Source organism: Triturus cristatus, chromosome 1_2 (assembly GCF_964204655.1).
Source record: "Triturus cristatus chromosome 1_2, aTriCri1.1, whole genome shotgun sequence".
Taxonomy (NCBI): domain Eukaryota; kingdom Metazoa; phylum Chordata; class Amphibia; order Caudata; family Salamandridae; genus Triturus; species Triturus cristatus.
In genome coordinates, this window is record NC_140580.1 from 758,449,122 (window position 1) to 758,473,119 (window position 23,998).

Genomic DNA, 23,998 nt, shown 5'->3' on the forward strand with positions numbered 1-23,998 from the left:
ATGTGCAAAGCCTGGGGCTAGTGTGCATGTTGACTCAGATGATGCATCTCCTTGGGGTGGGTGTCTTCTTCAAATGGGGAGCACCTGTGCTGCATTTTGCATGGGTGATTTTTGGGGGCGGGGGGGGGGGGGGGGGGGTTGGTGATCAAAGATGTGCCTAATCTCGGTTCACAGGTGCCCAGGTCTCAACTGGGAGTGCGTTAGCATAGGGGCATACAGCGGCTTCATGTGAAGCAGGACCGTAAGTGAGCAGGAGTGGAGACTAACCCATTATAGTGTGTTCCACTAGTGTTCGCCTTGTGCCATGTCTATGGGCCATCCATCTGGAGCAAGTGTTCAGGCTGTTGACCAGCAGGTATGTGGTGGGTGAGACTACTTTAAGCAGCAGCGGCCCAACAGCGCGTCTCCAACTGCAGTGTGGTCAGCTCAGGCCTTTCGTTGTCTAGGCGGCCATCGCCATGTTGGGGAGGGCGGCTGCAGCAGAAGGGCCAGTGAGACCCCAGTTAGCTTGTAACAGGTGAGCAGGCTTTCAGTTTGGCTTCCACTGTGCGGGAGCAGGACCAGCAACGCTTCTTAAGGCCAGTGTATGCGACGGGTTGCAATACAGGCCAACCCATTTCCCATTGGTTCTATGCAGCTGCCGCCACGTTGTGAGGGTGGCTGTTGCAGGAAGGCTAGAGAGACCCCCCCGCTGGCTGATCGCAGTCACCAGCAGGTAGACATGAGCACTACCCCTTCTAGAGGTGCTGCGCCACAGAGTTTCAGCTTTAAAGTTTTTTGTCGGCCGCCAGGACTGCTGACTTTCAGGCGGGTCATGCAGAGATGTTCAGAGGAGCTCCTGTTCATCTACCATATTGGACAAGCCCCCCCCCCCTTGCTTTGTTCAGAGGTGGGGAAAATTGATTTATCCTCGACAGCACTGCCTCAGCTGACCCTACCATTAGAAAGACTTTTGTAGTGGGCCAACTGCCACACAATTAGGAGTTCCATGGCATCAGAAGCCCATCCAAATTTGGGGCAAAGTTGTCAATGAAATCCTTTCCCCATCTATGTCCCCCATGGGTAGCCTGGCAGTCTTGGCTAAGGAAGTTATAAATGACACCCAGATGTTGGGGATAAACTCCAAGCACGTCAGGTGCTTTGAGTCTACATTTTTCTAGTTGAAAGGCCGTGAGTTGGGGGTTAGTCTTTGAAAAAATACAAAATGCCTGCTGGGTCATCATGCTGCAGTGACCAAGCAGGATCAGTGAAGCCATGTGTACTGCTCGATTTTCCCGGCCCTATTGTGTTGATGGGTGATTAGGGTGACTTCAGTCTATTACCATTCAAGCCTAAGGGTTAGAGTAGTGAATGAAGTCTATTTACTAGGCACTTCGACATGATCCTGTGTTCTTCCCCATAGATTAGGGCTTGCACACATATCCTAGGGGATAGATTCGTTAGTATTAGGGATAACCTGCCCTGTAGTGAGAGTATTTCATGGAGCCGTGCTGAATTCAGGCCTGGTAGGCCTCAAACGGGAGAGACTCCATCTTTCTTTCTGCTCCGGCAGCTTGAGATGCTTCTAGGTTAAAGGGGATGTTTTAGTTATGAGGTGTTATTCGCTTGGAGAGAACCGGTTCAGACCGGCCCTTATCGAAGGATTGTATTTTTCTTCATGCCGAAGACACTACATCAGGCCGGCCGGCTGGGAAAGTGTCCTTGGTACGGGGAGGTACAAGAATTTGGTGGGCGGCAGGTTACGGGCCGGAATTTTCCATGAGGAAATGCACCTCTATATTAGTGAAAGTCTGAGGCAGTTACGGCGCACTTACTTCTGTCCGTAGGCGGCATCTAGCCGTTAGCAGTAAAGCTACTACTTATTCCAGGGAAGACAGATGACAAACTTGAAGGCGGAGAAAAACCGAGAGACAGATACTCTTCTAGCAGAATTGCCAGAGAGGAGAGAGTAGCCGATGAGGAAGAGGTCCCAGTGACTCGGAGAAGGGAGACTACGGAGGTGTGACCTCCAGGCGAGCCAAGACACAGACGAGAAGGGAACCTAGATGACCATTGAGTGCAGGCTACACACGACTAAGGTGATGTCGACCCCTTTCTTATTAGAGTGTACAACCTAATCTTTCACTTTTCTGTGCAGGTTATGTGTTACACAGTAATGTTATGTGATTGCGTATATAATAAATAATAAAGTATCCAGTTTGTAGTGAATCAACATGTGCTGCGTGTTCTTGTATAAGAGGGTAGCCTATTCTTCTAGTCAGCTGTGACTTGACATGAACAGATGTTAACCCTGATCAGGTAAGTGGTAAGTGAACAAGGGAGAGAGGAGCCTCTCGAACCAGAGAACAGGTTGTGCTCAAACTGGCAGTTCTTGTGTGATCTGATAAATAGTAAAACTGATTCCCCTGTTGTATGTTATGGTAATCATAGGATGAACTTGTTGAGGCTGCCGTCTGGGTAGGAAGTCCTGGGTCCGTCGGGGACCGCGAGGCTGAGGCTGCCGTCTGGGTAGGAAGTCCTGGGTCCGTCGGGGACCGCGAGGCTGAGGCTGCCGTCTGGGTAGGAAGTCCTGGGTCCGTCGGGGACCGCGAGGCTGAGGCTGCCGTCTGGGTAGGAAGTCCTGGGTCCGTCTGGGACCGCGAGGCTGAGGCTGCCGTCTGGGTAGGAAGTCCTGGGTCCGTCTGGGACCGCGAGACTAAGGCTATCGTCTGGGTAGGAAGTCCTGGGTCCGTCTGGGACCGCGAGGCTAAGGCTGCCGTCTGGGTAGGAAGTCCTGGGTCCGTCTGGGATCGCGAGGCTGAGGCTGCCGTCTGGGTAGGAAGTCCTGGGTCCGTCTGGGATCGCGAGGCCGCCACTTGTATTATAAGAGGTCTAGATATATATATATATATATATATATATTCACAGACAAAACCATAGGTTTCAGGCACGTTATAGTTAGGAATTAGCATTTATAAAACCTCAGAAATTCACTGAATAAACCATAGGTTTCAGGGGTGTTATAGTTAGCTGGACTTTTCACTTGTACAAAACCATTGAAATTCCCCCGTTATAGTTAGTTCAGCTAACTATAACTCGCGCGCCCGCAATGCACTGCTGATGACGTCACATATTACATCACTCATGACATGGTCAGTGACATCACTCATGACATCACTGATGACATCTCAAATGACATCACTGATGACATCCAGTGAATGTGTGTTTTTCTGAAAATTAAATATGTTTTATATATGTATATCTCAAGGTCGATGGAAGAATAAATGGGTATATAAGTGTCTAAATGGATGATTTGTTTTTGAAAAATTGATTGTGTAACTGACTGATTAAGTGTATCATAGTGAATACATGGCTTAGTGAGTAATGTTTAAATATGTAAATATCTGTATCAGTCTCTCACTTTGTGTATAAGTGGCTGCATGGGTTGGTGAGTAGCTACATGGGTGTCTATATAGGTTATTAGTTGGTTTTTTGAGTATCAGTCTGAGTGTCTGCATGGTTCGGTGGGGGGTATTACGTAGTGCATAGGTGCATGAATGAGTGACTCACTGTTTGTATGGGTTGAACACAGCATGTGTGCAGGACTGTATGGGTGGATGAGTGTGTGTATGGGTGTGTTAGTGAGTGAATGACTGTCTCAATAGTGTCTTTATGAGTAACTACATATGTTTTAAACTAGTATATGTGACTATTGGTGTATATATGTGAGTATATGTGAGAGTGAGAGATTGAAAGAGTTCCTGTATGAATAAGTATGTGTTTCTATAAGTGATTGTTTAAAAGACTAAGTATGTGTAAGTTTCCGTAGAAGTAAGTATGGTGGTGTGTGTATAACTGTATATGCAAGTAAATGTATGTTTGATTCTTTATTAGCATGAGTGACTATGTGTGTGAGTAACTCTATGGATGAGTGGCATTGTGTAACAGGATGTATAGGTGTATGAGTACATATGATGAGTGAGTACATGTATGAGTGACTGTATAGGACTGTTGGTGAATGAGTGGATGTGTATGTGGATCTTAGAATTACTGAAGAGGTTGTTGTAACTGGTATTGGTATGTCCATTGTTTTGAAAATTTTAGTCTCTATTTTTGAATGTGTGTATCAAAGGTTATATTGGGGTGAGAGGAGGTCTGCCACTCTATCACAAGGATGATGTCATCAGTGATGTCATTTGAGATGTCATCAGTGATGTCATGAGTGATGTCACTGACCATGTCATGAGTGATGTAATATGTGACGTCATCAGCAGTGCATTGCGGGCGCGCGAGTTATAGTTAGCTGAACTAACTATAACGGGGGAATTTCAATGGTTTTGTACAAGTGAAAAGTCCAGCTAACTATAACACCCCTGAAACCTATGGTTTTTTCAGTGAATTTCTGAGGTTTTTTAAATGCTAATTCCTAACTATAACGTGCCTGAAACCTATGGTTTTGTCTGTGAATTTCAAAGGTTTTTTAAATGCTAATTTCTAACTATGCCTACAGAGATAGGACATGTGAAGAAAGAAGAAAAAATGCACAGAAAGAAACAAAAGAAGTGCAGAAAGAAGCAACAGAAGTCCTCAAATACGAAGATAAGTGCAGGAAGAAGGATAACGTGCAGAAAGAACAAAAAGAAGAGCAGAAAGAAGCCTTGTTGCAAAATCATCCTGTACCCTCAACTTTTTCAGACGGATACTGGTGGTAACTGAGTCTGACTAACCAGTCCTAGAGCCAGTGCTATGTTAAAAGACACTTAGAATACAGTGAAAACACCTACATACACTAGGGAACATTATGCGTTGGGGTCCCCCTGTGATTAGCCTTACCTCCTCTATAAGCCCCTAGTATATAATAGGGCATGGGGATTAAAACTACCTCTTAAAACAGGCCACAGGGCGTTTTTGCACACGTTAACTCAGGCCCCGTCCCCTCCTTTCACCATTGTGTAAACACGCCCTGTGTCCGTTTTTAGTTGGGAGATTAAGTTCATTTGAGTCCTGAGGGTCCCTAGGGTCCAACTAGCCCACTAGGTACCTCCAGTAAGTGCCACAGAGCTGCGTTGCAGAGAGGTGTAAAAAGTGGCACGGCCTGGACCACCTCTCTGCAATGCAGCTCAGTGGCGCTTACTGGAAGCACTTGGTGGGCTAGTTAGCCCCCAGGGGCCCTCAGTATTGAAGGGAAATTATATCCCCAATTTAAAACGTGCCACGGTGCGTGTTTGCACACGTCACCTCAGGCCCCGTCCCCTCCCTTCACCACTGTGTAAACGCGCCCTGTGGCTGTTCTAAGTTGAGAGATTAAGTCCCCTTGAATCCTAAGGGTCCCTAGGGTCACACTAGACCACTAGGTACCTCCAGTAAGCGCCACAGAGCTGCGTTGCAGAGAGGTGTAAAAAGGGGCTTGGCCTCAGAACACCTGTCTGCAGCGCAGCTCCCTGGCGCATACTGGAGATGCCTGTTGGGGGCGTGTTTGCAGAGTGCTGCATGGAGGGGGCATGGCCTCCGGCACGATGCCAGTCTTTTATTTATTTTATTTTTTTAAGAAGGGGGGCTGTGTGGTTCCCCTTCTTATTCTAATTTATTGGCCCTGATGACCCCATCCCCCAGGGCCTGTCTCCTAATTATATTTTTTTGACCCCAATCCCCAGGGCCGGCCACTGTTTTTTATTATTTTTAAAAAATATATATTTATAGACACACCTAGGACATGCTGGACAAACCGTAAGTACCTATCACCATGACGATTTGCGTGATATTCATTAAAAGGCGACTATGCATGCAATTAATCCACGTGGAATGTATTTACACCACTAGTGAAGCTCTGACATGTCTGATGCTCTACCGTGCCTAATCCCGGTAGACACCCTTGTCGTTTATTTATACAAACATGGGTAGCTATTGACGGGCACATTTAATACACATGCACACCAAGCCATTCAAAGGGGATTCGACAAAAATTCGACCAAAACTATGCAAGAAACCCCCCTCACAGTTAATAAAACACACATCCACTGCCGGATGTGTAATACTTTTTATTTTACTCTCTGGAAAGGGGACGAACATCACTTGCGAGTCACAGCGCGCTCCTGACAGAGCCCAATGCTGTGTTACACCCACCATTGCCTGCCGAGTGCCACACACCTCTGTATTGTATTCCACTAGCTAGTGCATATGCTATGACACTCTCTAGCCCATGTGCACTGTAACACCACCCCGTGAAAATGTCATGCCACACTTGTCTTCGCACGGGTTATATTGCCCCATCTAACGTGCCTTCCTCGATGCCTATGTTATAACGCACAGTGCTATGCCATACATATTACAATTTGGGATCCATATCTTTGTCACAGTGCATATGCAATGTTACACTCCCCAGCACATATTTTATATTACAACTTTAGAGACTAGTTAGGTTACACAACACTGCCCTGTGCATATTACACTCCAAGGCGCATATCGCATAGCACGCGCTAGTGCCTGTGCTATCTCGCGCTCTCCAATGAATCTGTCATTGCGCACAATGTATTGCATATTATATTTCACGCCTGGTTCATCTTATATCACACTTTTTGGTGCATAGTTTATACCATACACTATATCTAGTTTTCATTTTCAATCGTGCTCTCAGGACTATGTTCTATATAACACTGTGTTCACCTACCCTTTTCACGGGCATTACATTTTGCGATAGGGGGTGGAGGGTCAGGGGGTGTTTTTGCCAAGTGAGCCCGGAGTCACAGTCACTAACGTCTTCTTCTTCCTGAATAAAAGTGAGATTATGCTGCATACTTGTTCATATTTTAAGTAGTTTGCACAGACAAAATGTTTTAAAAACAATAAAGTTTCTAATACCCGCCTTCTCTGAACAGTTAGCTTGCTGCCCCATCCCCCTCCTCCCTATCCTCTGTTGTGTGAATCCATGGACTAGCCTCCTCCCTCCTGCCATGCATGGTCTGATGTGCTGCCACTGCCCTCAATTTAGTATGATGTACCAGTCCACTCCTCCTGCCCTCCATTGCCCAATTCTATGCCCCATCATTGACCTCCTGCTTAAACTCTGTGCTTAGCTTGCTGCCCCTATTCTCCTTCCCCCTGCCCTCCGATGTCTTTGTGCATGCCCCTGCTCCATCCTTTTTTGCCCACCATGTCCCATGGACCTGCCACTCCTATCTACTCTGAGTGTTCTGTTGAGCTGCCACTCCCCTCCCACCTGCCTAGCATTGTCAGATGACTGTAACCTGTCCCTGCCACCTCCACCCTGCCTGTCCACATGCCATGCCTCTATCCTCTTCCTCCTGTCCTACATGGCCCATTGTACTGCCACACCCTTCTGCCCTCCCTGGTCTGTTGTGCTGCAACTGCTCCTCCTGCCTGCCCCGTGTGGTCTGTTGTGAGGCCCCTTCCCCTGAAATTTCTTGTCTGTGCACAGGTCCTGACCCTCCCTTCTAACCTCCATCGTCCTTTGTGCATGCCCCTGCACCCTCCTTCTTGCCCATCATAGCCATTGTGCTGCCACTAACCCTCCCACTTGCCATGCATGGTCTTCTGTGCTGCCATGGCCCCTCCCACCTTCCCTGTGTGGTCAGTTAGCTGCCCCTGACCCCCTCCCACCTTCCCTCCATGGTCTGTGTGTATGCCATCACAGTCTCACTGTTGCTCTTCATGTTGTGTCTTGCTTCTAGTGCCCATCCTGCCTGACCTCCATGGCCATCTTGCTGGTCCTGCCCTGCCCCCTTGCCCCCAGCCCTCTGTTTACATGTGCAGACCCCTACTCCCTCCCTCCTGGCTTGTCTGTTCCATTGTAATGCCCCTGATCCGTCCCTCCTGCCCTTTATGGTCTGTTATGCTGCAGCCTTCTCTCCTGTCTGTCCATTATGGTCAGCTAGCTACCATTGCCTCTTGCCCCTCTGTTCTCTGTTGTCCATGTGCATGGTCCTGTCCCCTCCCTCTTGCTTTCTATGGATTGTTGTGCTGCACTCCCGTCCTGCATGCCCTGTGTGGTGTATTGTGCTGCTGCAAACCCTGATGCCTGCCCTGCAGGGTCAGTTTGGTGCACCTCTCCATGTCTCTCCTGTCCTCTGTTATCCAAATCCATGTCCCTATCCCATTTCCTTCCATGATCCAATGTACCATACTTGCGAACATTTTGAACTTGGTAAGAGGGAGATTTTGAAAAAAAACTGGGGTATTGATTTTCCCCTTTGAGTTACATTGAAAAAGAGGATATTGTAGACAGGAGACAGATCAAATAAAGCCCATTTGAGCTTAAAAACATTGGACGTTTCCTGGCTGAATCGGGTCTGTTGGCATGTATGGTTGTACTACCATTGCCTCTTCCTTCTGCCCACAATGGTCTATTACATTGCCACAGCCTTGAAGGAGGGTAGATTTTGTATCACAGGGGGCCCCTGGCCCGTTCTGTCCACACCTGAAGTATGAGACCCTTGTCCTTGCCCTGCCAGCCGCATTTGTAGGCCGTATTAAATTGACCAGCGGGTCCTGTGTTGCTATATAATTATCCTGAGACATCCTTACCACTCAGCCAGCATAAAACCCCTGTGTAGGCCCTTCTGTTCAATATGTAGGCCTCTTTGTTAAATTGACCATAGCTCTGCAATTTTAGTGTATAGCAGTCTGAAGGCAGGTCTACGAGGCCTTCTGCTCCAAACTAGTAGCCCCCACCCTACCCGAGTGCTCCGTGCTCGGTATCAAAGTTCAACATCCCCCTGAAGCTGTCGACATACAGTAGGCTGCATCCTGGACTGGTACTTGCTTCCTGGGCAGGTTTCCCGCTTTTAAGGAAGTGGCAACCACAGAGCGTCAAGTTAGGAGAACTGAGGAGATTTTATACATGAATATATTGAATTCCTGTACAATACCCATTATTTTCTGCTTGCTCTATGGAACTTACGATAAGCGATTGGCCTGAGAGACTGACCTTTTCACCCAGTCCATTGTCAGCATTAAGTGGGTAAATGACGAAATGTCTGGTAAAATCTGCAGACGAAGCTTTTGGGTAGCATACGTAGGTAGATGTAGCGTGCAAAGGAGCCCACAAAATGATATAAAAAGGGAGCACCCACAGATATCGACGGACAACCTCGCCGTCTGTATGTAGGTTAACAGGCTGTGCAGGTTTTCCCCAAGAACTGGGAGCTCTTGTCTTCCTTTGCTTAAAATGTCTTGCTCTGCTTTGCTTGAAGTATCTTATTCTATTTTACCTATATGAAATGTCATGTTATGTTTAACCATTGTTCTCTTTACTTTTGCATTTAAAAGATGTTGTATTGTAATTGCAGGAATGCTTGCTCTAAGAGTAAATGTGAGTGTCCCTAGGTAACATTTTCCTTGGTGTAACTTGTTTCTCATGATGCATTTATAGATGTGTTTTCTCTCTCTCTCTGTCAGTCCATTAATTGAGATACAGAGAATATCATGACAGCTGTATGATTATCTGGATTCTGTATTTTGTACTTTATGTCTCTATTCTGCGGTTTCTTTGAAGTTGCATCTTCTCATTAAACTGCCATTGTATTCTGCCTCCAATTCCATGTCTCATATGTCTGTTTTCTTCATTTTTGGAGCAAGCGTTCCTAGGCACCCCGGCTCAAATTAAGGTGCCCCTTTTGTCCCTGACTCACTCTCCTGCTCAGTTCTGTGGTGGCTCCCGGGGATCTGGGGACCGCCCCTAGCTTCCTTGACCCGTAATAGATCTTCCCTCCAACAGCCTCTCTTGCAAGTCCTGTATTGTTGGTTTGTTGCCCCTGCCCCCCTTTCCACTGCCCTCCATAGTCTGTTGTGCTTCCACGGCCCTTCCTGCCTGCTCAGTGTGGTTAAATTGTTGCCTTTGCACCCTCCTACCTGCCTTCAATTTTCAGAGTCCGTGCCCCTGGCCTCTGACTCTCAACAGTATCCTAATGAACAACTAGATTGCTAACATTCTATATTTATTACAAAAGTGTGGAACGCCTGACATCATCTTGATGTAATCAAAACTGTAATACCTAGAGCATTCCTTTAGAAATTACATATATGAGAGGGTCTTATTGGCATCAAAATTATGGTTAGTGCTCTAAAAGACTAAAATAAGGACATATTTTCTGAGTTTTCAAATAGCGACAAAGCACTTTTAAATTATTTGTTATCTTTATGTTTTTTTATCTAGTTGACAACTTGATTAAATGTTGCACTTAGGGGAAAGGATGTGGTGTTACTTCCAGAACTGCAGACTTTGCAACTGGGGAACCAGGTTGAAGTTTCTGCTTCAGCTCGACATTCTGTGATTCTGGTCAAATCACTTAGTCTCCCCATGTCTACAACCAAAATGAATTTGTTCTTGTGTGATGTAACCAATGCTCATGTAAAGCACTCCAATACCTGACAAGTCTGCACTATATAACACTGCAAAAACACAAAATAATAAGTGTTTTGCACACTTCTGTCATTGGGCTATATTTGGGCTATATCTGGGTGATTTTGGGCTACATTTGGGCTCTTTTGTCTCCGGTGGCCATCTTGGGAGATTTATTTGTTATGAAGTTTCCTAATTTCCTCATGTACTGCAGTCTCCTCAGTCGGAAATGCTTTCAGTTTTTTACTTTGATTCCATCATGAAGGTATTCAGATATGTCACACATTTGCCATGAATTCTGAATGTTAGCACTCTAGTTGCTCATTAGATCACTGTAGTAAAACTACTGTTCACCATGGAAGTCTGCTCCTGGTATTAAAAGTGCATGTTTCAGTCTGCATGTCAGAATTTTTTTATGAAATAGAAGAGGATTTGAGAAGTCACTCAAAATGTGCCCTCATTTTCTTTCTTCAGCATTAATCATAATTTCTATGGCAAAATGAACCCCCTCATTGTGTTCCTTTTTAAATTAAATGTTTTAAGTGTTACCAGTTTATTCCAATCAAGATGGCTTCAGGTGTGCCATACTTTTGTCATAATGAAGACAGTAAGTGCTCTAGTTGTTTTTAAGAACATTCTTGGACATTCTGTCATTGGGCTATACTTGGGCTACATCTGGGTGATATTTGGGCTACATTTGGGCTCTTTTGTCTCTGGTGGCCATCTTGGGAGACTTATTTGTTATGAAGTTTCCTAATTTCCTCATTTACTGCAGTCTCCTCAGTAGGAAATACTTTCAGTTTTTTACTTTGATTCCATCAAGAAGGCATTCAAATGTGTCACACATTTGCCATAAAATCAGAATGTTAGCACTCTTTTTGCTCATTAGATCACTGTAGTAAAGCTACTGCTCACCAGGGAAAACTGCTGCTGGTATTGAAAGTGCATGTTTCAGTCTGCATGCCAGGATTTGAGAAGTCACTCAAAATGTGCCCTAATTTTTCTTTCTGCAGCACTAATCATACTTTTTATGGAAAAATGAACCCCCTCATTTTGTTCTTGTTTAAATTAAATGTTTTAAGAGTTACCACTTTAATCCAAGCAAGATGGCTTCAGGTGTGCCATACATTTATCATAAGTAGGACGGTTAGCGCTCTAGTAGTTCTTTGGAACACTCTGGAAAGCTGCAGTAGAACACAAAGGAATCAACTGACAGTCTCTGCCCTTGTTGGATGTACATGTTTTACTGAGAATGTCAGACTTCATTCTCACATGACTGAGAAAGATAATGTGAATTTACAGAAAATAAGCTCTCAGTTTAGCTTATAGATCACCTTCCAAACCTCTGTGGTAAAAGCATGAGAAAATATTTTTCTCTCAATCATGATATCCCAGCAGAAGGCTTTTTCACATGGTGAAATCACCTTAGAACATACCACAATTCCTAAAATGAGTATGGTACCTTCAACAAATGATTTATAATGCAACTAAAGTCTTAAAATCTTCTATTAACTGCAATGCTTTTTAATGAGGTTCTATCATGTATATTGGTCCCAAGATGGCTGCCAACACTTCTTGGATGAAGTGCTGACAGCCAATCAGATCTCAGGATGAGATGTGTGGTTAGGCTCCGCCCACATATATATATTGATTTAAATGCTATTTTCTCAGGAACTACTGAACAGATTTACACCAGACCTACAAAAGGCACTTCCTTGACCTGAGGACTACCTCTCTGCCAAATTTCAAGTAACTCTGTTCAGCCGTTCGGGCTGTAGCTGTGTCTAAAGGTCCTATGGAAAAATGCATGGGAAAAACGCGTTTTGGGACCCCCCTTTTTTCTCAGCCCCCGCTTGACGAATCCCCCCGAGACTTTCAGGGTAGGAGCGGAGCGTAGCGCCCCACCTATTTTGAAAATTTCGCGAGGATTCATCGACCGGCGCCAAAGTTATTCCAAATAGAATGTTGCGGATTTCCTATGGAAACAGGGTCCTAACTATAACTATCTACTGGCGACCGCCAGTAGATAATATATATATATATATATATATATATATATATATTAGGAATTCCCTGTCCTTAGGTGGTATATATATGTATATATCGGTGGTTACTTGTTGTGAATAGGCCCTAGGGAGAGGGTAACGTTCTGGCTGGGTTAGAGAGGCTCTGATGAGCGGGTCCTATCTGATCCGAAAACCCAAGCAGAACATTTGGTGTCACGAACCGTTTTCGAAACCTGTGTGCGTCGTGTTGTCTCGTGTTTGCTTTCGGCGTGTGCATGGTTTTGTTTGTATATTATTTGTGGTATACTTGTGTGTATAGTTTTTCTTCTTCTTTCTTTTCTTCTTTCTTTTTCACGATGTTTTCTAGAAAGTCAAAATCTACTTTTAAGTTGCCCGTTGATATTCCCGGATGGGATTCAACGCCTTATGAAGCCTTAGCCCGTGAGTGGGCTGATTCTACTGGTTTGAGTGAGAATTGGAATCCTTCTTTGGAGCTGGCGGAGCCGGCTAATGTGATTACTTGTTTACAGAAGGCACCCATCTCGAAGGGTGAGGAGATTCCCGTTTTGGGGCGCAGAGGTTGGATTGTTCTGTCTGCGTACAGGATTCTGCATGAGAGGTTGTTGAAGCTACAGATATCTCTTAAGGATGTGGAAGCGCACTTTGTTGAGATTCAGAATTCTCATACTTTGTTGCGGTGTCAAAATAAGTTGCTTGCTGACAAACTTGAGACTTACCAGACTATTGCCGAGAGGGCGGCTGTGCGAATTGCTCGTTATAAATACAAGAATCGGGGCGGTCGGGTTTCGACGCGAAAGGTGCGTCTGGTCGTGGCGAAAGCCGGACTGGATTGGAATCCTGATGAATGGGATGGTAATATCTGGAATTCGAGTGATTCTTGTTCCTCGGGTGAGGACTCTGTCAAGCGCGAGTCCTCTCGCTCCCGCCATGATTGTAAGCCTGCTTCTCGCACCCCTGATGGTGCACCCCGTGATTGCGCTCGTCCTTCGAGCGGGGTTGATGCTTCTTCCACTGATAGTTCCTCTACGTGTACTGGTCGAGCTCCTTGTGATGCTCATCCCGCGGTCTCGGTGCATCCAGTTTTTCGTCGGAAGTTGCAGCAGTCTCCCGCTGCTCCGCAGGGTGTTTCTTTAGACTCTTTAGAGGACTTTACTCAACAGGAAATTAGTGATATTTTGCAGCGATTTCGGCAGCGAGCTGGTGAGACCTTACTCACATGGATGGTGCGCCTTTATGAACTGGGCGCTGCTGGCATTATGTTGGATAATGGCGATTGTTTGAAGTTTTGTTCCTGGAGTTCGGATTCTACTGTACAGGATCATTTTCGTAACTATAATGGTGGTGGTCAAATTTCTTTACTTCAATTGGTGACTGAGGGTTGTAATATAAAGTATCCTACTGAGTCTGATTGGCCTGTGAATGACAAACCATGGTATACTTTGCGCGACGCTGCACAACGTCTCAAAGAGGAGGTGATGAAAACGGCAATTTTTCTGGGTACTGCTGACAGGTTGCTTGATGGTTCGTTGACATCTTCTGTGCGGAATCGTATTATTCGTTCTTCCCCTGTTGCTTATAAGCAGGTCATGATGACTTTATTGATTAATCAAACTGGTAACGTGTTATCTACGGTACTGGAATCGGTACGCCAACTCGGTGAGTTGGGTGAGTGGTTTAAACCTGAACGTCAGTCCCGGCCTGACACTCGTACTCCTGGTGACAATAAACTTACTAGACGTGATATCTTTTCTGGTCTTCTGGCCGATGGTGTGCGGAGGGAGGACATTGACGGTGAGACTACTGCTCGTTTGTGGGAGTTGTTTCGCAAACGTGGCTTGGATCGGAAGGAGGGTGCCCGGCGTGTTCGGACGACTGAGTGTGATCGTGGTTTTTCTGACGGTAGCGGTGATGACGACCGCCGTGGGCGCTCTGTTCGTCGTGATGATCGACGTTATGTACGTGATATGTCCCCCCGTCGTGAGAGGGATAGGGAGAGAGAAGAGGAAAGAGAGAGGGGAAAAAATTATTATGTTTACAGCAGACGTAGAGATGATAGGGATCAATCCCCTGAGTTGAGGAGGAGAGAGGATCGTCATAGTTTGGCCGATCGAAACCAGCAGTGCAATGCAGATGACACGAATCCATTTCGTACTGGGAATGGATATGAACAGGAGGTACCGATACCTAAGAAACGTGAGAGTCTTTATCCTGATTTATCCTGGTACGCGGAATGCAGTAAGCATGACTAGGAAATAGGTCAAGCTCCAGTACACAGATGGGCTCACAGAGATAATAGACCCTATGTAGATATTGAAATTTATTGGAGACATCGTAATATCCAAAGGGCCCGAGCATTGGTGGATACAGGAGCGGAGGCCACTCTTATTCATGGAAAATCAAAGAGGTTTACAGGTCAGTCTTTTACAATTACTGGACTGGGTGGAAAGGAAACTCCTGCCGTTCAAACTTTACTTGAAATGAGAATAGGTAGAATCCCTAGAAAAGAATACTCTGTCCTAGTGGTGCCACTCTTGGAATTCATAATTGGAATTGATATTTTGAGAGGAATGACTTTGCATTTAGATGATGGAGGTTACCAATTTGGAACTACGCATTATATATCGTCCAGGCCTATACGGGTTGGTCGTTTACGAATGCCCCCCATAAAGGTTCCTCAGGCGACAAAAGTGGTTTGTCAGAAGCAGTATCGTATTCCAGGTGGTCATGAGGAGATTAGTACCACTATTCAGGAGTTGGTGGATGTAGGTGTTATAGCCCCGGTTACTTCTGCTTGGAATAATCCTGTTTGGCCTGTACGTAAGAGTGATAATTCTTGGCGTATGACTGTTGATTATCGAGAATTGAACAAACACACACCCTCCTTGACCGTTGCGGTACCGGATGTCATTACTCTAATTGAAAGAATCCAAAAACATCCTGGTACATGGTATGCGTCCATTGATATTGCTAATGCTTTCTTTTCGATTCTGATTGCCCCTGAGTGTCAGGAACAATTCAGTTTTACGTGGAATGGGCGTCAGATGACGTTTAGAAGTCTTCCCCAGGGCTATGTACATAGCCCTACGATATGTCACCGGCTGGTGGCAGAGCATTTGGCTGAGGTACCGGTTCATCCACAAATTCAGATGTGTCATTATATTGATGATGTTTTGATCCAAGGCGAAACACAAGAGGAAGTTCAGACCCAATTGGACAGAGTCATTGAGTGCCTGCGTGAGAAAGGTTGGGAAATCAATCCGGATAAATTACAAGGCCCGTCCCAGGCTGTAAAGTTTTTGGGTATTAATTGGCATGCAGGACACCGTGAAGTTATCCCTCAGGTTAAACAGAAAATTCTTGATTTTGCAGTTCCGAGGAATAGGAAAGAAGCCCAAAGCTTCATTGGTTTATTTGGTTTTTGGCGTCAGCATATTCCTCATTTGAGTCAAATATTGGACCCCTTGTACCGTGTCACTCGTAAAAAGAATGCATTTGAATGGGATAAACCACAACAAGATGCGTTCAACCTAGCAAAAGAGGCAATTCAACATGCTTTGGATTTATGGCCCGTACGTGATGGTGAGGTGGATTTGAATGTGTCTGTACAGGGCCTTTATGCGAATTGGAGTTTGTGGCAGAAGCAAGGCAGGAGTAGAGTGCCGTTAGGTTTCTGGACCAAAAAGTTACCTGATGCTGGTGAGCGTTATACACCTTTTGAGAAACAGTTACTTGCATGTTATTGGGCTCTGGTGGATACCGAGCAACTGACTTTGGGTCATGATATAGTTTTGAGACCTGAAATTCCTATCATGCAGTGGGTTATGAGTTCGCCGAAAACTCACCGAATTGGACATGCTCAAGAGGCGAGTGTGATTAAATGGAAATGGTATATACAAGAAAGGGCACGTGTGGGACAGAAAGGAGTTGCATCTTTACATGAGCAGGTGGCGCGAGCGCCATCGACTGAGACTGAGAGTGAATGTTCCGTACCTTTAGTACAGGAGTCTCCTGTCAAGTGGGGTAGACCTTTTGATGATTTGTCCGCAGAGGACAGAAACCATGCCTGGTTTACGGATGGTTCAGCAAGGTTCATAGGGACGAAACGGCACTGGAAAGCGGTGTCCTATAATCCGATCACACAAAAACTGCTGAGCACAACTGGTGAAGGTAAGAGCAGTCAATTTGCTGAACTTTATGCTGTTTATCAAGTTATGAAACAAGAGTTACCTGGCACATGTCATATTTTCACCGATTCTTGGTCTACTGCCAATGGACTGGCAGTTTGGTTACCGACTTGGCATTCCCATAATTGGGAATTGCATTCAAAGCAATTGTGGGGAAAAGAATTATGGCAGGAGATTTGGGAGATGCTCCCACAGAGTACTGTTACAATCTTCCATGTGGATGCTCACACCCCGATAGATTCTCTTGACAAATTTTTTCATGACATTGCAGATGAGAAATCTAAAATTGCTGAGGCAGTGGTGGACAGGCAAGATTCTGATATTGCGGGATTGGCGAAATGGGCCCACCAGAAGGCAGGACATTTTGGAGAGAAAGCCACTAGCAGGTGGGCTGCTGATCGAGGAATTTATATTCCCCTAGATTTGATTAAGACTGTTATTTTACATTGTCCCATTTGTCAGCATATCAGACAGCGCAAAGTGCCCCAAATTGTTAAAGGTCATTTACATCGCGGGAAACTGCCCGCTCAAATTTGGCAGATTGATTACATAGGTCCACTTCCCATGAGTAGGAATTGTCATTATGTTTGCACTATTGTCGATACATACAGTGGCCTGTTGGTAGCCCTTCCCTGTAAGCACGCTACCCAATTGAATACCATTAAAACATTGGAATTGATTATGATGTATTATGGTGTGCCATTCCAAATTCAATCTGATAATGCATCCCATTTTCGTGGAAGATTGGTACAGGAATTCTGTGTGGAAAACAATATTGACTGGGTATTTCATATCCCATACTATCCGCAGGCCTCGGGTCTTGTGGAGAGATTGAATGGTCTGCTAAAGGAGCAGCTGCGTAAATTGACAGATGACAAATATAAGAATTGGCGAGGCTTTTTGCCCCAAGCGTTATTGATTTTGAATAATCGTCCTTTTCTAAATGCTGAATCTCCACTTATGCGTTTGTTCCCTCCGAATGTTAATGCTCAGCCACATGAAATCAGAGAGACTGATGTACTGGGAAATTACTCCCGGAGCTTTGGCTCCATGTAGAGCGACCCCAGGGTCGGCAGGTTTAGACTTGCATGCCATGGATGACACCGTTATTAAAGGTAAAGATCGGGTCATCATTGCGACCGGTGTTGGTGTTCATATACCACCCGGGAATTTTGGATTAATCGCCCCTAGATCGGGGCTGGCTGTAAAAGGCATTCAGGTACTTGGAGGGGTCATTGACAGTGATTATCAGGGAGAGATTAAGGTGCTCCTGCTGAATAGCAGTGAGGCTGACTTGCTGATCCATCGAACTGACCGAGTGGCTCAATTACTCATAATGCCTGTCTTCAGTGGTGGGATGGTAAAAGGCACTGCCCCAACTTTGCTAACTGTACGAGGCCAGAAAGGTTTTGGCTCCACAGATAACCCTGAGGCCAGGGTTTGGGTGCAGTCGCCTAAGAATCCCCCTGAACAAGCAGAGGTCATCGCCACCGGTCATGACAACACCATTTTAGTTATGAGACCAGGGAAAGATAGCTGGGAAGCGGTCCCGGCTGACAAATGTTACTTACGAGAATGATTAATGCCTGTATTTGATTCTCTTTCAGATCATTCTTTGGACTGTTGCTGCAGGATGTGTCGTCGTCGGACTATTTTCGGGTTGGTTCGACGACAGAGGAGGAATCCCGTCGACCCGGGATGAGCTACGCACCCGAGTGTCGCGTTCCCTCGCTGCGTGGGATTCGTCATCGAACTTTTGGACCTTACTGGCGAAAAGGGTGACCGATGCCCCTCACTTTTGTTTGACGCCGATGAGATCTGTACAGGACATCTTAGCGACCTGTCTGGTTGCTGTCCCTGCGTCGCTGGAAACTTTGACTAATATTTTTAACATTTCAAAGGCTCGCCCCAATGTTCTTCTGGGCGATTTTGCCACCCATGCGTATTGCCCCTTATGTACTGAACTACCAGACCAGATACCCCCTGTCCAGTCCCAAATAGTTACCTATAATATCACACAAGGAGATATGTGTTTTTTCCTTACGTGTAATCCTACTGCAATTTCTGAATGTCTGCGTCTAAAATTGAAAGGTGCTACTTCCTTCACCCTTCATGAGCGAACTTTGTGCTTTCAAAGGACACCGAAAACATGTGCTTCGGTCCACAACAATATGACTTGCAAGAGTTTGGTAGTTACCCCTAGTCATTATCGCACAATGTTACTACCTGCCGGATGGCTTTTCTCATGTGGTAATACTTCCTGGCCATATGTCCCGGCAAATATTTCTGGTGGCCCTTGTGCCATTACGAGACTCAGTTTACTGATGTTCTCGTCACATCCGAATGCCAATTCTCGTGTGATTCGAGATACAGTGATGTTACAGGAGGATTGTGACTCATCTTTGCATTTATATTCCAAGTCTGAATACCTTAGCCAGGCTATTTCAATTATTGGTGTTCCTGCTTTGGCGGTTTATAATGCTAAATCTATTGAGAAAATGGCCTGCTGGATGGTAAAATCCATTAATCATACTTCTACAGTCCTGTCCGACATGCTGTTAAGACGCCCTGGGTGAACGGAGAGCCATCTTGCAAAATCGAGCGGCCATTGATTATCTTTTGCTTAAACATGGGCACGATTGTTCTGATTTCGAGGGTCTTTGTTGTTTTAACTTGTCTGATCATACACAATCCATTCGCGCTCACATTGACAGGCTACATGACTTGACGGAGGAAGTTAGAAAACACATTGACCAGGGCTGGTTTGACTGGCTCTTTAATTGGTTACCTGATTTGTATCTGTTACGTCAAATATTAGGAGGTATTCTGATTACCATCGCTGTTTTGATTTCTATCTGTTGCTTTATTCAGTGTATTCCTTCACTACTTCAATTTTGCACATTTGGTACTAGACATAGATCAGTTAGCTTTGTTTCATATTATTCTTCCACAGATGTTAGTTCTGTTTAATGAGTGTATAATAGACTGAAGTCAAGGGTGAAATGTACTGCTCGATTTTCCCGGCCCTATTGTGTTGATGGGTGATTAGGGTGACTTCAGTCTATTACCATTCAAGCCTAAGGGTTAGAGTAGTGAATGAAGTCTATTTACTAGGCACTTCGACATGATCCTGTGTTCTTCCCCATAGATTAGGGCTTGCACACATATCCTAGGGGATAGATTCGTTAGTATTAGGGATAACCTGCCCTGTAGTGAGGGTATTTCATGGAGCCGTGCTGAATTCAGGCCTGGTAGGCCTCAAACGGGAGAGACTCCATCTTTCTTTCTGCTCCGGCAGCTTGAGATGCTTCTAGGTTATAGGGGATGTTTTAGTTATGAGGTGTTATTCGCTTGGAGAGAACCGGTTCAGACCGGCCCTTATCGAAGGATTGTATTTTTCTTCATGCCGAAGACACTACATCAGGCCGGCCGGCTGGGAAAGTGTCCTTGGTACGGGGAGGTACAAGAATTTGGTGGGCGGCAGGTTACGGGCCGGAATTTTCCATGAGGAAATGCACCTCTATATTAGTGAAAGTCTGAGGCAGTTACGGCGCACTTACTTCTGTCCGTAGGCGGCATCTAGCCGTTAGCAGTAAAGCTACTACTTATTCCAGGGAAGACAGATGACAAACTTGAAGGCGGAGAAAAACCGAGAGACAGATACTCTTCTAGCAGAATTGCCAGAGAGGAGAGAGTAGCCGATGAGGAAGAGGTCCCAGTGACTCGGAGAAGGGAGACTACGGAGGTGTGACCTCCAGGCGAGCCAAGACACAGACGAGAAGGGAACCTAGATGACCATTGAGTGCAGGCTACACACGACTAAGGTGATGTCGACCCCTTTCTTATTAGAGTGTACAACCTAATCTTTCACTTTTCTTTGCAGGTTATGTGTTACACAGTAATGTTATGTGATTGCGTATATAATAAATAATAAAGTATCCAGTTTGTAGTGAATCAACATGTGCTGCGTGTTCTTGTATAAGAGGGTAGCCTATTCTTCTAGTCAGCTGTGACTTGACATGAACAGATGTTAACCCTGATCAGGTAAGTGGTAACTGAACAAGGGAGAGAGGAGCCTCTCGAACCAGAGAACAGGTGATCTCAAACTGGCAGTTCTTGTGTGATCTGATAAATAGTAAAACTGATTCCCCTGTTGTATGTTATGGTAATCATAGGATGAACTTGTTGAGGCTGCCGTCTGGGTAGGAAGTCCTGGGTCCGTCTGGGACCGCGAGGCTAAGGCTGCCGTCTGGGTAGGAAGTCCTGGGTCCGTCGGGGACCGCGAGGCTGAGGCTGCCGTCTGGGTAGGAAGTCCTGGGTCCGTCTGGGACCGCGAGGCTGAGGCTGCCGTCTGGGTAGGAAGTCCTGGGTCCGTCTGGGACCGCGAGACTAAGGCTGCCGTCTGGGTAGGAAGTCCTGGGTCCGTCTGGGACCGCAAGGCTAAGGCTGCCGTCTGGGTAGGAAGTCCTGGGTCCGTCTGGGACCGCGAGGCTGAGGCTGCCGTCTGGGTAGGAAGTCCTGGGTCCGTCTGGGACCGCGAGGCTAAGGCTGCCGTCTGGGTAGGAAGTCCTGGGTCCGTCTGGGACCGCGAGGCTAAGGCTGCCGTCTGGGTAGGAAGTCCTGGGTCCGTCTGGGACCGCGAGGCTAAGGCTGCCGTCTGGGTAGGAAGTCCTGGGTCCGTCTGGGACCGCGAGGCTAAGGCTGCCGTCTGGGTAGGAAGTCCTGGGTCCGTCGGGGACCGCGAGGCTGAGGCTGCCGTCTGGGTAGGAAGTCCTGGGTCCGTCTGGGACCGCGAGGCTGAGGCTGCCGTCTGGGTAGGAAGTCCTGGGTCCGTCTGGGACCGCGAGACTAAGGCTGCCGTCTGGGTAGGAAGTCCTGGGTCCGTCTGGGACCGCAAGGCTAAGGCTGCCGTCTGGGTAGGAAGTCCTGGGTCCGTCTGGGACCGCGAGGCTGAGGCTGCCGTCTGGGTAGGAAGTCCTGGGTCCGTCTGGGACCGCGAGGCTAAGGCTGCCGTCTGGGTAGGAAGTCCTGGGTCCGTCTGGGACCGCGAGGCTAAGGCTGCCGTCTGGGTAGGAAGTCCTGGGTCCGTCTGGGACCGCGAGGCTAAGGCTGCCGTCTGGGTAGGAAGTCCTGGGTCCGTCTGGGACCGCGAGGCTAAGGCTGCCGTCTGGGTAGGAAGTCCTGGGTCCGTCGGGGACCGCGAGGCTGAGGCTGCCGTCTGGGTAGGAAGTCCTGGGTCCGTCTGGGACCGCGAGGCTGAGGCTGCCGTCTGGGTAGGAAGTCCTGGGTCCGTCTGGGACCGCGAGACTAAGGCTGCCGTCTGGGTAGGAAGTCCTGGGTCCGTCTGGGACCGCAAGGCTAAGGCTGCCGTCTGGGTAGGAAGTCCTGGGTCCGTCTGGGACCGCGAGGCTGAGGCTGCCGTCTGGGTAGGAAGTCCTGGGTCCGTCTGGGACCGCGAGGCTAAGGCTGCCGTCTGGGTAGGAAGTCCTGGGTCCGTCTGGGACCGCGAGGCTAAGGCTGCCGTCTGGGTAGGAAGTCCTGGGTCCGTCTGGGACCGCGAGGCTAAGGCTGCCGTCTGGGTAGGAAGTCCTGGGTCCGTCTGGGACCGCGAGGCCGCCACTTGTATTATAAGAGGTCTAGATACATACATACATATATATATATATATATATATATATATATATAGACATATATATATATATATATATATATATATATATATGTATAGTAGGAATTCCCTGTCCTTAGGTGGTATATATATGTATTTATCGGTGGTTACTTGTTGTGAATAGGCCCTAGGGAGAGGGTAACGTTCTGGCTGGGTTAGAGAGGCTCTGATGAGCGGGTCCTATCTGATCCGAAAACCCAAGCATAACACCATGTCTGGTCATTTTACATCTACACGTAGTTATATTGACAGGGTGTAAAGCGTATTGACTTAAGTAAAGCTCAAAGGTGGTTTATTTACCATTCACTGATGGCAGCACAAACCTTGGTCTTAATTACTTTGGGTGAATTCAGAAAGTAAGTCTTGGTGTTGTATACAGCTACTATACAACCTGCATTGACACAATCGAGGGACAACAGGCACATTCTGATGGGGGGTTTATTGTCAATGTTAATAGGCAACCTTAGTCTTCTTGTCTAAAGGACAAAATAAATGAGGCATAATTTTTGCATAGGTTTAGGGCATGATTCACCACAAATGTGAGCGGATACCCATTTTTTGGAGCGCTGCACTCATTAATTTCCTGTCCTGTATATAAATGTATAATATGGAAGAATAACCCATAATGGGGGTTCAGATTCAGAAATATAAATGTTAATCATTAGTAGCATACCGCTTTCAACCTAGATGTTCTGTTGGTGTGATCACCAGTGTAATGTCATCATACTTGATGTAGTTATGTAAAGCATTTAAACATCTAATAGAATTTAGACTACACTAGAGAAAACTATTAAAATAATGAAAAATAGAAGAGGCACATGGTCAAGATAATGGGAAGAGATCAAAGCACAACTAGGATGTTAAACACTGTCCCATAATTCAGCAAGAAGATCGCAACAAACTTAAAAAGGCATAGGCAGGGTGAGAAGACATGTAACAAGATTATGGGATATCACAAGGAATTTGTTTATAAGACTGTGTTCCCTAAGAGGGCAGTAAAAGGTGAATTCCTCTACACAATGAATCTGTATGATGGGATACCTCTCCACAAATAAACAGGACGAGAAGATGACCCATCACAAGGGAATAATTTGAGAAAAAGCCTATCGACAATGAGGCACAATTATGGATGCTCCTCCACATGGAGGACTAGGGGATGCCCTTCGGCAAAGAGGCATGATCATGGGATACCAGCCGTATGTGGAGCCTCTTGACAAGGGATGTGAGGAAGGTGATTCACCCTTTCCCCTCCCACCAGGTCAGGGTTAGAAACCCACCCTGAAAAGTTAGGATGAGGGATAAGTGGTCTGCCTTTTTATATATAAGAAAATCCTGACTCATTCCCCTTTTAAGGCCAAGTTTGCCAAACTTAAAGTCAAAGGGCTCAGTGATCTAAACAACTGTGAAAGCTCTACTACCCCCAAAGACTACTTTAAACTTGATTAATCAGTAGTCACTCAAATGATAACCAGAGAAGACAGCCCCATAAGCACAAGGATGCAACATCAATGTTGTGCCACTTTACTGAGGTTGCTCTAATATCACAACGAAGGACTACAATCTACTGCTGTTAATAGCACATGGCCAAAGCTCAAGATGAACATAGTTACACATGCCATTGTTGTTGTACTTACATTAACTCAAAGTTTCTTCTTATGGCTTCTGGAATTTTAGGCTTTGTCACACGAACAGCCTAGAAAAGGGAACCAAGTTAATTTTTGCATTCAACTTAGGGCATATAAGAAAACCTAAATATTTTAAAGTTTCAAGAAAAGCATAAACC

General features: G+C 46.1%; 1 protein-coding gene across 2 annotated transcripts in view; it reads right to left on the reverse strand.

Moving 5' to 3' along the window:
* Positions 1–23,998, reverse strand: part of ERLIN1 (ER lipid raft associated 1) — a 286,035-nt gene that overhangs the window by 119,593 nt on the left and 142,444 nt on the right. For both annotated transcript variants that reach the window (XM_085608714.1, XM_085608713.1), the window contains exon 8: positions 23,850–23,908. In XM_085608714.1, the coding sequence (XP_085464840.1) occupies positions 23,850–23,908 (59 nt within the window). The remainder of the gene's footprint in view (positions 1–23,849; positions 23,909–23,998) is intronic.